At 41.0% G+C, this 15,729-nt stretch overlaps 2 protein-coding genes across 3 annotated transcripts in view; one reads left to right on the forward strand and one right to left on the reverse strand.

Moving 5' to 3' along the window:
- The window catches only part of pth1r (parathyroid hormone 1 receptor), a 39,652-nt gene extending 36,750 nt beyond the window's left edge, over positions 1 to 2,902 (forward strand). The window contains exon 13 of the mRNA XM_061798155.1: positions 16 to 2,902. Coding sequence (XP_061654139.1) covers positions 16 to 396 — 381 coding nt within the window. The 3' untranslated portion in view covers positions 397 to 2,902. The remainder of the gene's footprint in view (positions 1 to 15) is intronic.
- Positions 2,903 to 3,031: 129 nt separating this feature from the next.
- On the reverse strand, positions 3,032 to 12,872 carry tmie (transmembrane inner ear). Of its 2 annotated transcripts, none has more exons than XM_061798156.1 (4): positions 12,544 to 12,872; positions 9,832 to 9,949; positions 7,977 to 8,126; positions 3,032 to 4,245 (listed from the first exon to the last, which is right to left on the reverse strand). In XM_061798156.1, exons 1-4 carry the CDS (start codon positions 12,619 to 12,621, stop codon positions 4,025 to 4,027), a joined length of 567 nt encoding a protein of 188 aa, XP_061654140.1. In that variant the 5' UTR covers positions 12,622 to 12,872; the 3' UTR covers positions 3,032 to 4,024. The 2 variants fall into 2 exon arrangements, with proteins under 2 accessions (XP_061654140.1, XP_061654141.1); XM_061798157.1 differs by lacking the exon at positions 3,032 to 4,245 and adding an exon at positions 6,610 to 7,867 and having other exon boundaries at positions 12,544 to 12,845.
- Between the last annotated feature and the right edge of the window lie 2,857 nt (positions 12,873 to 15,729).

The following is a 15,729-nucleotide window of genomic DNA, read 5'->3' on the forward strand; positions in this document are numbered from 1 at the left end:
TCGTTGCGTCGAAAGGTGCAAGCGGAGATCAAGAAGTCGTGGAGCCGTCGGACCCTGGCGCTGGACTTCAAGCGGAAGGCGCGCAGCGGCAGCAACACGTACAGCTACGGCCCCATGGTGTCGCACACCAGCGTCACCAACGTGACCGCCCGGGCGCCGCACGCCCTCCACCTCACCACCCGGCTGGGCCCGGCGCCGGTCAACGGGCATCGCAACCTGCCCGGTTACATCAAAAACGGCTCGGTGTCCGAGAGCTCGGCGCCGTCGTCGGGCCACGAGCTCCACTCCGCGCCCGAGGAGCTCGGCGCCGCTCCCGCGCAGCCGTGCGAGGAGGCCGAGGAGGAGAAGCCCTCGCCCGTGGTCGTGGTGGAGGAGGAGCGGGAGACGGTCATGTGACCCCCACCCCGCCCCCCTTGGAAAGATGGACCCCCAAATGTCGTGGCCAAGACACTTTGAGCTGCCACAGAATGTGCAAGTCTTAAAACAGGCTGACTTTTTTCATTCATTTGATTTCTTTACATCCACTGCCATCATTTTTTTTTGTACATTCGATGCTATTTTTGTTGTTGTTGCCTAAATAAGACTGTACTTGTCATGAAACAGCCTTAAGCTCACAGACAGGCGTGGAGATTTCAAGCCAAGGCACTCAGGTGATTAGTTTGCTTTTGATTTTTCAACTTAAAAAAAAACCAAAAAAACATTTCCCCATTTAGCAAGACTTTTGTCCAAAACGAACAATTTTCTGCTCCGTACGACTCATTTCACGCGATTTAAATGAATGTTTCCAGCGTTATCCCGTCTTTTGTTTCAATTTCGCATCACTGGAAAAACCTCTGAAAAGCGTCTCTGCGTGTCATGTGTTGCAAATCGACAATTTCTGTACAGCTGAACCAGTGCTCTATAAGCTGCTTTGATGATGTTCGTACAAGTCACAATGTTTACAAATGTCATTCTAATTGCGAGCTAATATCGTTGTTGCAAATCCGTGTTTTTATTGTGTGTAGGTACATATATATATATATATATATATATATGTTTGTTTGTTTGTTTTTTGATATTTGACATTGTCTGTGTACAGTATATAGTCCAAAACCAAATAGCAGCATTGTTTTACTTCCACATTTCATAGTTAAACTGAGATCTTTTTTTTTTTTTTTTATATTTACTTTGCATGTTCTCCCCGAGCTCGTGTGGGGTTTCTCCTCCCACATTCCAAAAACATGCATGCTAGGTTCATCTAAGACTCAAATTGTCCATAGGTGTGAATGGTTTTGTCTACACGTGCCCTGTGATTGGCTGTCCGAGGTTTATACTGCCTCTCGCAAATGCCAGGTGGAAAAGATCAACAAGATAAGCTTGAAAAGGGGCATTCTGGGCATTTTCAACCCAAATTATCTTGCAAACATGATAAAAGGACGTCAATGATTATAACATTATAAAAACAAAAATGATGACATGGGACCTTTAAGGGAGGTGAGAACAAGATGTGAATCAGCTGACTCAGACTTCAGGAATTGAACGTAAAGCTGTTCTTAACAGAATTTAGTGGAATTTTATACAAATAGAAAAAGTAAAGCAAGCTGCAATTACAGTGGAACCCCTCATTTTGAAACATGACCTCCAATTTCATCCAGTTTGAAAATGTTGTTTGAACTCCAAACTTTAAGGGTATTCGACATTACAAAATGTTGTTTTTTTTTTCCATTGGAATTTTTTTTGTTAAATTCCAAAATGTGTTTAGAGGCAAATTTTCCCATAAAGAATTGGTTGAGCACCAAAATGTAACACTTTGCGTGTGTTCAAAGTTTGAGGCCTATTTTTTTTTATTTACAAAATGTACGATATGTGTTTGATATTTGTTTTTTCAGGTGGATTTATCCAGAATATTTCGATTGAATTCAGAAGTATTTGACTTTAAGGACATGTGTTTCTCATAAATGTTGGTTCCACTCTGAAATGTATAACTTAAGAGGAGTATTCTTCTATTAGATTTTGCTTGAGCAGACAACCCTAAAGATGTTTGCCTTCTTGTAAATTTGTGCTTGGACCCTGAAAATGACATCTTGAAAGATGTAGCTTTCCTGAAAAATCTTGATTGTACGCCAAAATTTACAACTTCGGGGTGTATTTTTTTTTCACATATTTGGGTTGAACTCTGAATTTTCCAGCGATATGGACATTGGACTTCAGAGGTGAATTTTCTCTAAAATGTTGGTTGAACTCTAAAATGTACATTTCTAGAGGCTTTTTTTTTCCCCCCGGAAAATTTGTGGCCTTTGAACTTTAGAGATTCCACTGTAGTTGAAAAGTGACATTATTTGGTGTACCGCTTACAATAGTCCTATTCAATGTAATCTATTCATGTTTAAAATACAATTTCCGACAACATTTGTATTTATTTTTTTTTTACTTTAAGCTATAATGTGTTTCATTTTTACCATTTGACAAATTCCTTCATTTGTAATTGTCTTCATCTTGCTGCGAGCAGCTATTGCGGTTCGGATGCAATCTGCCCAAATCCAAAACTCAACTGTCTAGACATCTTTAATTAAAAAGTCACAGCCATGGGCTTCTGCTCATCCAAAACAAACATCTGGAGAATTAGATGACATTTGAGCACTTTATTTCTATTATTATTATTATTATTATTATTATTATTAATATTGGAATCAATATAATACAGTCATCTGCTCTGATTGTATCATGTCAGATGATTGTGTTTGGTGGCCAATAAGCATCGGGAGCTAAAATTTTGTGGAAGTATAAAAAATGTCTTCTTGTGTTTTGTTTTTTTTGGGGGGGGGGAGCCCGTTGCCATGGAGACACGAACGAGGCCCAGTGTACATAAGCGTGTCCATAATGTGGCTTGTGAAGAAGACAATAAATGTGTTAGTTAACTGTTTCCTGAGACTTGGTTTATTTGCAGGGTAATCATCACACAAAAAGAAGAAAGTAAGCGCTACCTTGCAACTTCCGAGTTTTTCGAGTCGGCGTCAGACGTTTCGCCATAAGATGGAGGCAGCGAACTTCGCAACAGCCGGCCACCATCAGTTCATGTGGTTACCTTGCAGTGAGTTTATTGCGTTTAATGCTCGCAGATTAAGTTGAATGAGCGTGAAGTGAAAACAATTGTAGCAATTAACGAATTCACTGTCGTGGACGTGTATATTTGTCCACTGGGATTCAAGCGTTTACTGTCACCCACGTACTGTATATACATCATATATGTTTTTCAACCGCCCGGCTTGTCTCTGAAATTCAAGTTTGTAATCCACCATAATGACTAACAGATCCCTGTAGATGGCGCCGTTTGGATTCGATATGAACGCAGCGTTTCAATGGAAGATAAAGATTAGGGGGTGAACGTCGGCTCGATACGTAGATTACGAGGGGGAGAGAATGCCAACGCGTTGGAATTCGGGCAAGTTTAAGCACCTCAAACTCGGGAATGGTATAAACCTGTAGGTGCAACGGTCGGGGAGTAGAAATTGCGTGTCGCGATCACGGAAAAAGTTGACACAGTTCACGGAGTGGCTGAGGAAAACAAAAGAAGCAAGTGACCTTCAACGCAAGCCATGCCAAGTCAGCGGCGCCCACAGCGTGTAAACAAAAGACTATTCTGCCATGAAAAGCCCTTTCTCGGTCTTGTTTTTGTTGTTTTATAGTTTGAGAGCTCACCAAAGCGAAACATATTAGCGTCAAAGTCACAAAAAGCCTCTCATCTTCTTTTTTGCTCAGAAATCGGCTTTCTTGCTGAAACCAACCTGTTTTCTACTGCTGAATGGGGAAGAAAAAAAAAGCTGGCAAGAATGTTCCCTCTTTCTTCTGGTGGGTTCGCTGTTTATATTGTGACAATATTCTGGGGGTCTTGAAAGATGGTGATTTAAAAATGGCTGGCAGGGAATGTGTGCAGGGAAACCAAAAAAAAAAAAAAAAAAAAGTTCATTTCTTTCCATTGTATTCTATTATGTTATGATTTGTATGTTTTTATCCACGAAACGCTGTTGCAATCGCGTCCATGAAGTCACTTAGGAGCTTTCTTGCCAGCCCCTTTAGCTCCTCCTCCTCCTCCTCCCTTGTCGGCCGCCGACGTCTTCTTCTGCGTCGTCTCGTCGCCTTTGGCACGTCTGCCCTCTTCCCTCCTCCCGTCCTTGCTCTTCCTCTCGCCTCGGCCGCCGTCCACTTTCCCTGAGACGGTGGGCACGGCCTCCTCCTCTCCGTCTTTCTTATCTTCTGCTTTGGCAGCTGCGTGGCGAGAGAGAAAGAGAGAGAGAGAGAGAGAGAAAGAGAGAGAGAGAGAGAGAGAGATGCTTGTCATGTGGGCTGAAATGAAGTCTGCATAAGCGTGTGATGAAGGCAAATCTGTTCGAATGAGCTGGCTGTTTACGCCCCCGATGGCGTCCTTTCGAAGTGGAGGACAAAACATAACAGTCAATTATTGTACAAGTACCCGCATATGTTGTGCTAATGGGGATGAATGGGAAAAGACAATTTAGTCAAATGTTGGAGAAAAAGTAAGGAACCTTTCATTTTCAACACTGGTCCACCGTTGAATTTTTTTTACATTTTACTCAAAATGTTTGGTTGAACTCTGAAATGTAAACGTACTTTTGAGCTAACTGATATAGGAGGTGTATTTTTCTGGTAAACTTTTAGAAATATTAGTATTATAGTATTATTCTGGTATTTTTGTTTTTTTGGTTCTACTCTCAAATGTTACCTAAATCCAATGAGTCAGTGCATAATTTTCACAAAAACTTTGACTGAACACAGAAGTGTCCGGATTTAGTGGCATTCATCTTTTTTAATTTTGCTCACCTCTAGTTTGACTTTTGAGGATTTTGTTTGAGTTCCGAAACATATCACATAGGTGTGTTTTTCTCGTATATTTTCTTTCCCGTATACTAGTTTGGTTCAACTGTGAAATGTCGTACCTTCTAAGTGTCTTTTTCTCGTTCACCTTTAGTTGAATTCCACAATTAACGACTTGCCACATGGGTTTTTCATGACAGTTTTGGTTGAACTCTGAAATGTATGAATTTAGGGGACATATTTCCCCCTACATTTTTTTTTATACTCTGGTATGAATTTAGAGTCAGATTTTTCGCAAAAATGTGGGTTGAACTATGAAATGTGTGACTTTTGGAGCTGTTGATATTATATGTAATTTTCTCCGAAACCTTCAGTTGAATTCCAAGATGAACGACCTTTACCACTTTTTGTACAACTGTAGTTTGAGTTTAGAGGCGACTTTTCACCTGGGTTTTGGTTGTACTCCAAAATGTACTATTTTAGGGGCATTTGACATTATGAGCACGTGATGGGATCGTTTCCCGAAACGAGGACAAGGTCAGCCTAGCAAACGTCTTTGTTGCACTAGTGACGATAAACGGGGAACATTCCAAACAAAACCTCAAAGTCACACGTAATTTAGTAGAATTCTGGACAAAAAGTAAAACCAAGCTCTTATTTTTGCACACTGGTCCACCTTTATTTTGCTATGATTTACAAGAAGACAATGTTTCATGAAAATGTTTGGTTGAGGTCTTAAAATGTACAATTTCAGGGGTACAATTTCCTCGCTAACGTTAGCTGGAATTCCAAAATAACGTATGGGGTATTTTTCTAGTTTCAACTTTTGGTTGAATTCTAAAATGAATGATTACAGACAAATTATTATTATTATTATTATTATTTGACTGTTTTGTATGACTAGCCTGAATTTTGTGGAAATGTTCTCCTAAAAATGTTCAGTTTGACCTCTGAAAAGTACGACCTAAAACGCATTGGGCATAAGCATCTAGCTAGCTGGATAGATAGCTAGATAGCGAGCGAGCGAGAGAGAGAGAGCGAGCTACATACATTTTGTTTTCTGCAAAATGTGGCAAAAATGTGACTTTTTAAATATTAAATGAGAGCTCACTGGCATTCGGGATCTGCAAAAATGGTCAATTTCTTGTCCCTGAAAGAATTGATTAGTCTGTATGTGTTCATTTTGGTTGCTGCTCGTTTCACAGGGCAAATTCCCTCAAGTGTCGTGGATCTTTGGTGTATTTTTTCTGTGGTCGCAAAGTAAACATGATGGATGGAGCAGCTACATAAACAAACAAAAGGTATGAGAAGCCAAAGGACATTCACAAGACACATTTCTCTCTCTGTAATGCAATATTGTAGGTGAATATGTATTTTCTTTTTGCAATTGTATTCATTTAAAAATGATTATATTAGTAGTACTAGTAGTAATTTATTGTGCTCATAATCCCTAAAGAGGAATTTTGAGAGAGACTTTGCATACTAGTATTTTGCAGCAAATTTGTTTTATATGAAAAATGAGGTAATATCCAATTGTATTACAATATTACTTATTAAAAATGGATTTTAAAAAATGCTATTAACCATGGTCTAATCTGAAATAATAACACCCCCCCCCCCCCAAAAAAAAAAGAAAAAAAAATCTAAGAGTTTCAAAGTGAAAGTGTTGAAGTCGAATGGGAGAAGACACATGCCTGCTTTTAATCTGCACATAGCACACTGTGCACGCGCGCACACACACAAACACGGCAAAAATTGTGTGTGAAAAGGCATTATTGATCGGACAGCACAAGAGGAGAGTGTTAATAACGGGATTTATTTATGAGTACACAAACATGCGTCATCCATGTGCATGCAGCGCCTTAACGTTGTGTTACACTTTTGTGTGCTCACATTCTCTTTGTTATGCAAACATCGGCTAAATGTGTGCTTGGAGTTGCAACATAATGTGTGTGTGTACGCACAACATAATAAAAACAAGCAAACAAAAAAAAATTATTTGTAAAGCTTCATGCACACTATTTTGCAAGGACAACTACTTGGACATTGTCCACAGTGAACAGTGGCAACTGAGCCAATGGCGGGCTCACTATTTGGCAAGCAGTCATGAATAATTATATTTGGCAAGCAACTATATTTGCTAACGAGCTAAAACGGATACCGCGCTGTGACTACTCCAAGTCAATCAGCAAAGACATAATATGATAATATTGCAAAGATATGCAAATATGTTATGAAAAATGTATGATAAATACTTTTATTTATTTATTACATTATTTTCAACAGTAATTCTCTGTGGCCAAAATTTTGTATTTGACATTAAAGGGCCTGCCCCTGTTCTACTGGACCAATGGGCTTTCACTATCAAGACGACCGGGGGTGGAGCTAGGAAGTTGCGACCGGGCTAGCGGCCACTCGTTCTCAAACCACCTGCAGTCTGAAGAGTCCCCACGAAGACATATAAACATGGATTGTATTTTTTCACCAAATCAGTGTATTACAGCTTTCCATTAGTGGCATGGATCTGCGCATGTGGCGCATGCAGCGGTATACACAGGCGTGTCAAAATGTGGTTGCTCCTGCTGCACACAACATTATTATGCAAAATTCACTCGCAGACACATTTTGGGAAATGGGCCGTTAACAAAAGATATAATTGGTTATACTATTTGTATGCGAGCCCTAAGAAAGCCTTTAGGTCTTTATAACCTATTTAGAAGCCATCTATAAACGCTTCATAAGGGTACACTGATTATGAAGTGGCATTAGAGTGAGTCAAGCATGTTAGGCTAACATATTGGCAAAAACAATGTTGCATTTAAAGGTGTAAAATAAAAGAAGCAGTTTTCCCATACATGGCAGAACGGGTGAGTACAAACTGAGAGGTTTTGTCAAAAGAAAAAGAAAGAATAAGAGGACGATCACGGCGTCTCCGGCAACGCGAGCGAGCTGGGCGGCTCCTCCGCGAGGCCGACCAGGGAGAGCTGACTGCCGCCACGACTCTCGCTTTGGACCTGCTCAGAAAGCGTCTGGACGGCGGATTCGTCGGGAGCGGCTGGAAACAACAGTGAACAGAATGGAGGGAGGCGAGGAGGGAAACGAGAAGAAGAGGAAGACTCAGAGGAAAGAAAAGAAGTGAGAGAAGCGAGGGAGAGGCAACTTACAGCCCGGCACCTCTGTCAGCTCGTTTAGAGGTGGCACCGTCTCCAACGTGTTGGCATATTTCTTGGCGGCCTGTCGCTGCGCGTGACGCGCCTCGATTTCCTTTTTGGTCCTCGGGATTCGACATTTGAAAATGCAACACAGGGTGATCACTGGAGAGAGAAAAGGAGGAGTTCACGTACCCTGTGTAGTGATTTGAGGCATTTGTTTGCAAATATATTCGACATGTTTGAAGATAATCGCTGAAAACGTGAAAAAGCTGAGAATGACGCACAAACTGGTTTTTTCAGCATTTCAGCTTCCTGATTTTTTGGGGGGTTTGTGCCTAAAACAGGTGCTCAACCCTTTTTTTTTTTTTTTTAAACCTGAAAATTTGAAAATTTAAACATTTTGAGACTAGCAATACAAATGTGAGGTCTACTGCGATGTGTGTATTCACATTTGCACTTGCTTTATGGATGTTTGCAGTATGTTCGTCTTCAAGTTATAGTTGAGGCACTTTCATAACATATAAATATGACGTTGAGGAAGATATTAGGCGCGCCGGTACGTCTAACCGTGCTAATATCGCCTGCGTCGGCACTCGGCTCGACCGCCGCGCCGCGCAAGCGGAGCCGAGGGCTGCGCAGATTTCCCCATCGACTCGCGAGACAAACAACATCCGAGTCGGCGTGACAAGCTGGTAATTGTTAAGCGAAAGAAGGCTAATGGCAGCAATAACGCAATCTCTCCGGTGAGCTGGTTTCTGGCTGCGATGGGGATCACGAGCGGAAGGTGAAACATAAACACGGAACAAGTCCATTTTTATTTATTTTGTATTTTTTTTTTTTAAACAGGTCATTCTTGTCTGAATGGTTTAAATGTGTCGTTTTCCTGTGCAATTAGATCTTTACGTTCAGCATGAGAGTGGTAAAAACGTTAACGCCTACGTATGTATGACTTGCTTTAATGGAAAGTCTGCTCTGTGTGAGCTGGTGTTGGATGGTGGAGGCGTGCACGTGGTGTGAAAAGGGCTGGTGATGCCAACATATTGCATAAGATTGGCATTTAAAAACAAGCCTTTCCACAAACAAAGTATTGAACACACAAGAAAAGGTTCAGCGTCAGTTTGCAGAAGCTGTCAGTCGGTACCGAGGAGGTGCCTTGCGATACAAGTTTGTTCCGAGATAGCACTCTATAAGATTGTATTTTATAAAAAATAAAAATAAAAAAAAAACATACAGTAATTAAATAGAATGTAAAGAAATGTAATGTTTTTTGCTTCAATTCAATGGACATTGTGCTGCTCCTTCTGGTCTGTGCTCCTTGGTCACCTAGGGGCAGGACAGTGGACCGCCGGATATTCGCGGTTCGGCACCTGCGTATTCACCTTGTGGTGGAATTTTTTTCAATGTTTAAAAAAAATAATAATAATTTTCAACTTTTGTGTTCTTTTTCTTGTTTTTTTTGTTTTGTTTTGTTTTTTGGGTGGGGGGGGGGGGGGGAATTAACCCAGAAACGATTATTGTCAGTTTATTCCTGCTTAGTCAAGAATTTTTTTTTGGGGGGGGGGTTAAAAATAATAACTATATATATATATATATATATATATATATATATATATATATATATATATTCAATGCAGTTATATTGGGCATCAACTGTCCGCGGATTTTCACGATTCACAATCCGGTCCGGTCCCTATCCCCTGCGAATAGCGGGGGTCCACTGCATGATTACAAAAAATGGACGTCGCAGTTCCTCTGTAAACTTGCAGTAATGAAAGTTGTTCTTTGTAGAGAATAAAGAATATGTTGTATTTGTTGTATTCACTGTTTCGTGCTCGTAAATCAAAGCAAATGGAAACGTGCTGCTTACCAATCGCTAAAACAAAGACGGCGAAGATGCCGATGACCTGCCATAAGCGCAGCCCCCAAAACACGACAGTTTCCGATGTGACGGGGTCCGGCTTCTTTGGGGGGTCTGTGGGTAAAAGCTGAGGTGTTTGGAAATAGAGAAGACAAATAAATATGAAACAGTATTTAAAAGCCACCAAAGACATAGCACGTTAATCAAGTAGGAGTCATTCTCATATGTTAACATATCGTTTTGTTTTTTTGTATTTTTCAACCAAATGAGCCCTTTCTCACCAAAATTTAGGAGAATTTTTGTACAAAAACAATCCTGCATGTTCGGATTAGTATATTGTATTTATTTGTTATTTGTAGACCTATTTAAAAAAACAAAACTAGCCTATTTCCACATAACTGTGCCAAGGGTGGGGCATAAGGACGATCAGGAAACTAGCTAATTTTGGTGCGAATAGGGGAATTTAATACGATTTTGTACACACAAAAAAAGGATGTACTGCAATTTGTAATCATTTTGAAGGCTCTAGAATTTTTTTTTCATTATTTTATGTATGTAGAGTGACAGAAAAGCTGGACATGATAAAGGAAAAAGAAAAAGAATACTTTTTTTCAAGTGCAGGAATTTTGTAGGATTTTGTACAAAAAATACTTGACAAATTTAGGAAGAAAAATCATTTTGGAGCAAATGCAAAAAAAAAAAAAAAAAAAAACAATCTGCAATTAATAATAGTTTTTCTTCAAAATGTAAAAAATATATATTCAGGGGCAAGTGGATGAAAGAAAGAAGAACAACCGTTTTGGGACAAGATCAAGAATTTCGTATGATTTTGTTGCAAAAAAAAAAAAAAAAAAAAAAAGCACAACAATGACAATCATTTGCTGTAATGTGTAATATTTTCTCAAATCCTTGAATAAGATACGATCTGTTTTTGTATAAAGAGTGATAGAAAAAAAACTATCTAACACATTTCCATAAAACTGTTTGGATTATACGAACGTGTTCCAGGAAGAAAAAGAAGAAAACGGTGCAAGTGCAGAAATTGAGTCGGATTTTGTACAAAAAAAGAAAGAACGAAAATGACAAAAAAACGCATAATTAGTAATATGTTTGAGTCTTGAAAAAGACTTTTGTCTTTTTACCTTCACCATTCTTGAAAAAGACTATTTATTTATTTATTTGTTTGTTTGTTTATTTATGTATTTGTTTGTGTATTTGTTTATTTATTCATGAATTCTTCTGTCTGTAGCACCTTGTCTAATCAGTGGGGTGACAGCAATGTCGCACACGTTCACGTTCAATTCGAAATTTATACATCAGCACCACTTGAGCGTTGCCGTCCGCCTCGTCCCCGTTTCGCGATGTTCCGCTTGACGCATCGACGACCGTCGTCGTCGTTATTATTTGAACCACCGCACGTCGAGCGTAGCGGGGACACGATTTCCAGCGACTTTGCGACCTTCCTGACGTGTTTGTTCTCTGCTGTTGCTGCAAAATAATCATAATATGAACACGGTGCGCATTTCATAAGCTCAGCAGTTTTGTGCGTCATGATTAATTCATTGCGGCTAGTTCTGGAGTATGCGTATTGGTCAAAGATTTATATGCAACTATTTGATCGCCTCTTAACTGGAACACATAAGAGGGAGCACATAAATCCCATTCCGGCCTCTGTGCGCTTTTGAGTTCAGTTTAAGATTGTACTGTTTGTTTACAGCCATCTCCGACATCATCGCGCCCCGCTGCCTCAGGCGAGCTGACCAGCTGCTCCTGGTGTTCGCAACCACGTCTGACGGAAGCGGCGCGGGGGATCGGGATTTTGAAATCGCTGCTTTCAAACTTTGCGATGAGCGTTATGCACATTAGACTATTTATTTTTGTTAAAGCAATGGTCAAAAAAAATTATTGACAACAACCTACTCAAACACTAGTGGTTTCTTATTTTTTGTAATCAGAGCATGAACTTCAAATTGATAAAAACATAAAATAGCAATGTGCAACTTGAAATATTGCCTAACAATCTCACTTTAACTACAACAATAATAAGCAGCGGAGACTTGTGTGACGTCATGTGACTGCCTGGCTCCGTTTGATAGGCGAAATGAATAATAAAATAAATAAATTTAAAAAATCCAAAATCAAATAGATTGTGCAAGCAATAGCAGATAAAAATAAAAGCGGAATGTAGCTCAACATAACGGATTAAAAGCATTGTTCTTCTTTATTAAAATACTCAAGTGAAAGTAAAACGTATCTCGCATTAAAGATACTTTGACAATGGTAAGTAAATGTAGTTTGTTGGCGACTACCACTGCTTAAAACTGCCTGCTTGGTTAATAAAAGCTTTTTTTTAGTGGGCAGTTTGACCTCGAAATGGACTACTTACATTATTCCCCATGGTAAAAAAAAAAAAAAAAAAAAAAAAAAGAAAACGAATCACATTTTTTTCCTACTTCCCAGAAGGCATCATTACAAGGAGTAAAAAGGAGGCTTGTTGTAAATCTAAAACTTTTTGTTTTTTTTCCTCAAATTGTCTCGCACATCAATACCAACGCGAGCGTGAGCCCTCAGTGGATAATGGATCTGGAAATCAATCTCAGTAAACATATTGACAGCAATAATCCCCAAAAGGCCAAAACAACATGTTTGCTTGTGAAATAACCTGTTGGAGGAAGATGATGATGATGATGATGATGATGATGATGATAGTGGTGGTCTTACCTCAGGGTCCGGGATCTGTGACAGGACACGGGACCAGCAGTGGGACAGCAGCAGGAGGACCGCCGCATCCCCGACCATCCTCTTCTCCTCCCCGCGTCCGCTGCCCTCCCTTCCCCCCCGCTGTATGAGCGCACCGGCGCCAGAACATACCAGAACCTGCCACACCCCCTCGGCCCCCCAACACACCCACTTGGGGTGATTAATGGTAGTTATCTCCCAGCCTCTCACAACAGTTTGCTGCCCTTCTCTGCTCCGATGCCGCAGTGTTCCACACCAGGAAGCCAAGGCAGCAGTCGTCGGGGCACATAAATTAATGAATAGAGCCGGTGTGCTTTACAGCCGGCTCGTCCTGGTGGGGACAATGTCGGGTTAGCGGGGGGATGGGCGATACAGTCACAATGAGACGGCAGCCAATGGCAGGGAGCACCCTGGTCTTTATTACCTCGCAGGTCTGCAGAGGTGTAAGCTAACACTGTCTGTCCAATTGCAGTGAATGCATCACCTTTTAATGTACAATTTGCATTCACTCCATTTAATAACGATGAGTGATATGATTCTGGTTCTATGCGGCATATTTGCTCAAATAATACTCGTTCCTCTCAGTCTGCAGCAGCTCATTTTCTCCCCTCACATTTCTAAGTTAGCAATACAAGTTAGTCGAGCATAACCTAACAGCCACTTAAAACTGGATAAACTTTTTTTTTTTAAATAGGTATAGCACACATTAATGAACATCAGTCATAAATCTCTGTGGACATACCGGATCATAGCAATGCTGCTAATTTGCATTTGTAGTCCCGATATAAATCGATAAATGAAATACAAATAGAGGCAACAACAGAGAAATAAAATACAATGAGAAGAGACGCACGTACAAAAGCATCAATGCAAAGGCGCTCAAGATCTTATATAGTGGGGGAAGGGCAGGGGGGCTCATGCTGGTCGCCCAATTACGTCACTGCACCAGAAAATCAGGAACTCAGAAACGGTGAAAAACAGTTTAACGCTACAAGCTCTACTGTACGGCCGTGAGGGGGGGGGGGAAATCAGCTAACTCAGATAAGTTGACCACGAAAATTGGTCGACGTAAATATTTCTGCCTCGAGGCAATACAAAAAATTATTAAAAAAAAAAAAAGCATATTTGCGCCACCAGAACCATTTGGCCACTGTTTATGTTTACAGCACGGACATTTGTTGCGGACGGACGAACTGTTGGGCCAGTGGAAAACATTGCCAAAAACAGAGAAGTAGCATATGAAAGTGATTTTTAAGACACTATTAGATGTTATGTACATATAACATAATGTATGAGTGAGCAGAATTGTACGTAGCGTTTTTTTGTTTTGTTTTTTACCTAAAATGCTAATTCCAAGCACGCTAATGCTAATAACAAATGCAAACCATTTAGCAAACGTTGATAATGTTGTCTCACATTCTTTACAGAATTTATACCATACCAGTTAAAATTTTTAGAAAAAAATTCATTTATATTCGGTTTTTTTGGGGGGGGGGCGGGATAATCAATTCTAAAAAGATTCAAAAGTGGCAGCCCTCCTCTATTGTCGTAAACAGTGCACAGAGAATTGTCTCAAATCGTGTTCGCGAATGGTCATTGAATTATTTATTAAATAATTGAGGAGACATGATAAACTTGAACCTACCTTGTTCAATGTTGTTGATAATTATTATGACGAATAATGAACCTGATCACTGTCTTCACATTGATTGTTATTAATAATTATAACATATAATTAAAGGTAATTTGATCAAGCGTTTCAGAAGCGCGTATCTAACTGGTAGCCAAGGGGTAAGCTCTCAGTTTTAAAACGGCCGGTGACCCCTGAACTAGGATGTATAACTGTTTTGTTATTGCTCATGCTACAGCTGGATTGAGAAGAGGAGGAGGTGCAAATGGTGGGAATTCATTAAGAAGCCATCGTGACTTGTGACGCGCCTGTCAAAACATTAGCATGCAGTGAGGGATACGCACGCAAACACGCAAACAGAGAGAGAGCACCTGAGGCGTCTCGACGGCTCAGCTGGCATGACCTCAGCTGTTGTGTATGTGTGTGCGTGTGTTCTGTCAGACACACACAAAGAAGAATCACCAGCAGCAACATGTGATGTGCAGCTGCTCTGTCGTGACACGATCATCATCGTTATCATCAACAGGCGCTCACACAAGGCTACACGGATGTCTGCATTGCTGATATCACAACCAATGAGATGTGCCCTATACATGCACATCAACACAACAGCCAGCCACTCGCGGCGCAACGACCGAGTCTCTGTGGAGGGGGGACAAGACTCGCGGCGGGGGACTATGTGTTTACATCAATGACGCCTGGTGCCGGAATACTGCTTTTATGTACAAACTCTGTTCTTGTAGGTGGAGTTCATGTGCCAACCCTTCTACCGTTCAAGGGAATTTCTGCTTGCTGTGGATTAGAACCGCCCCACTGCTAACATCAGCAGTAGATGCGAGCCACTCTATTAACTCCACCAGGCCATTAGTGAGCAACAGACAGCACATTGAGACGGTTTCCTGCTGAATTCAACCATGCATAGCTGAAGCGCCTTCAAAACAACAGCAACTTCTGTATTTTCCAAAAAGGGGAGGAAACATTCTAGATCTGATATACACAAACTGCAAATCCCGCCTCCCACCTGGGTCTCTCCGATCACATCACGATTATTATAAACCACACCACCACAAAGCGTGCAAGTCGGCAGCAGCTCCTCCAGGGCCACACTGAGCGCAGGGCCCCACAAGGGTGTATGCTCAGCCCACTGCACTTTATGCTGATGACCCATGACTGTCTTCGAACCTACAACACCGATCACATCAGAATGTTTGCGGACAACACGACAGTGGTGGGCCGCCATCGTGTGCTCCTTCTACAGGGGAGCAAGAACATCCTCACTGGATGCATTGGGGCACGGAAGCTGCCTTTGCACCTGCCAGAAGACTGCTACGCATAGCGAATACAGTTAGCAAGATCACTGGTGCCCCTCTGCCTTCGACAAGACATTTTTCTGACCCATGTCACACACAGACATCAGTATCGCTGGTGACGCCAACCACCCGTCACACTTCCTCTTCAGCCTGAGGCCTTCAAAAACGAGGTACCGGAGCGTCCAGGCCAGGTCCTCGAGGTTGTCAAACAGCTCCATCCATCGGGTC

This window comes from Phyllopteryx taeniolatus, chromosome 14, assembly GCF_024500385.1.
Source record: "Phyllopteryx taeniolatus isolate TA_2022b chromosome 14, UOR_Ptae_1.2, whole genome shotgun sequence".
In the NCBI taxonomy this organism is placed as follows: domain Eukaryota; kingdom Metazoa; phylum Chordata; class Actinopteri; order Syngnathiformes; family Syngnathidae; genus Phyllopteryx; species Phyllopteryx taeniolatus.

What these genes read in the sequence shown, in the direction of transcription:
- tmie (XM_061798156.1), bottom strand. Translation starts at nt 12,621, where the DNA reads ATGGTCGGGGATGCGGCGGTCCTCCTGCTGCTGTCCCACTGCTGGTCC. An exon ending in CACAGATCCCGGACCCTGAG is followed by an intron (nt 9,950 to 12,543) that starts GTAAGACCACCA and finishes CAAACACCTCAG; the next exon opens with CTTTTACCCACAGACCCCCC. An exon ending in CGTCTTTGTTTTAGCGATTG is followed by an intron (nt 8,127 to 9,831) that starts GTAAGCAGCACG and finishes TTCTCTCTCCAG; the next exon opens with TGATCACCCTGTGTTGCATT.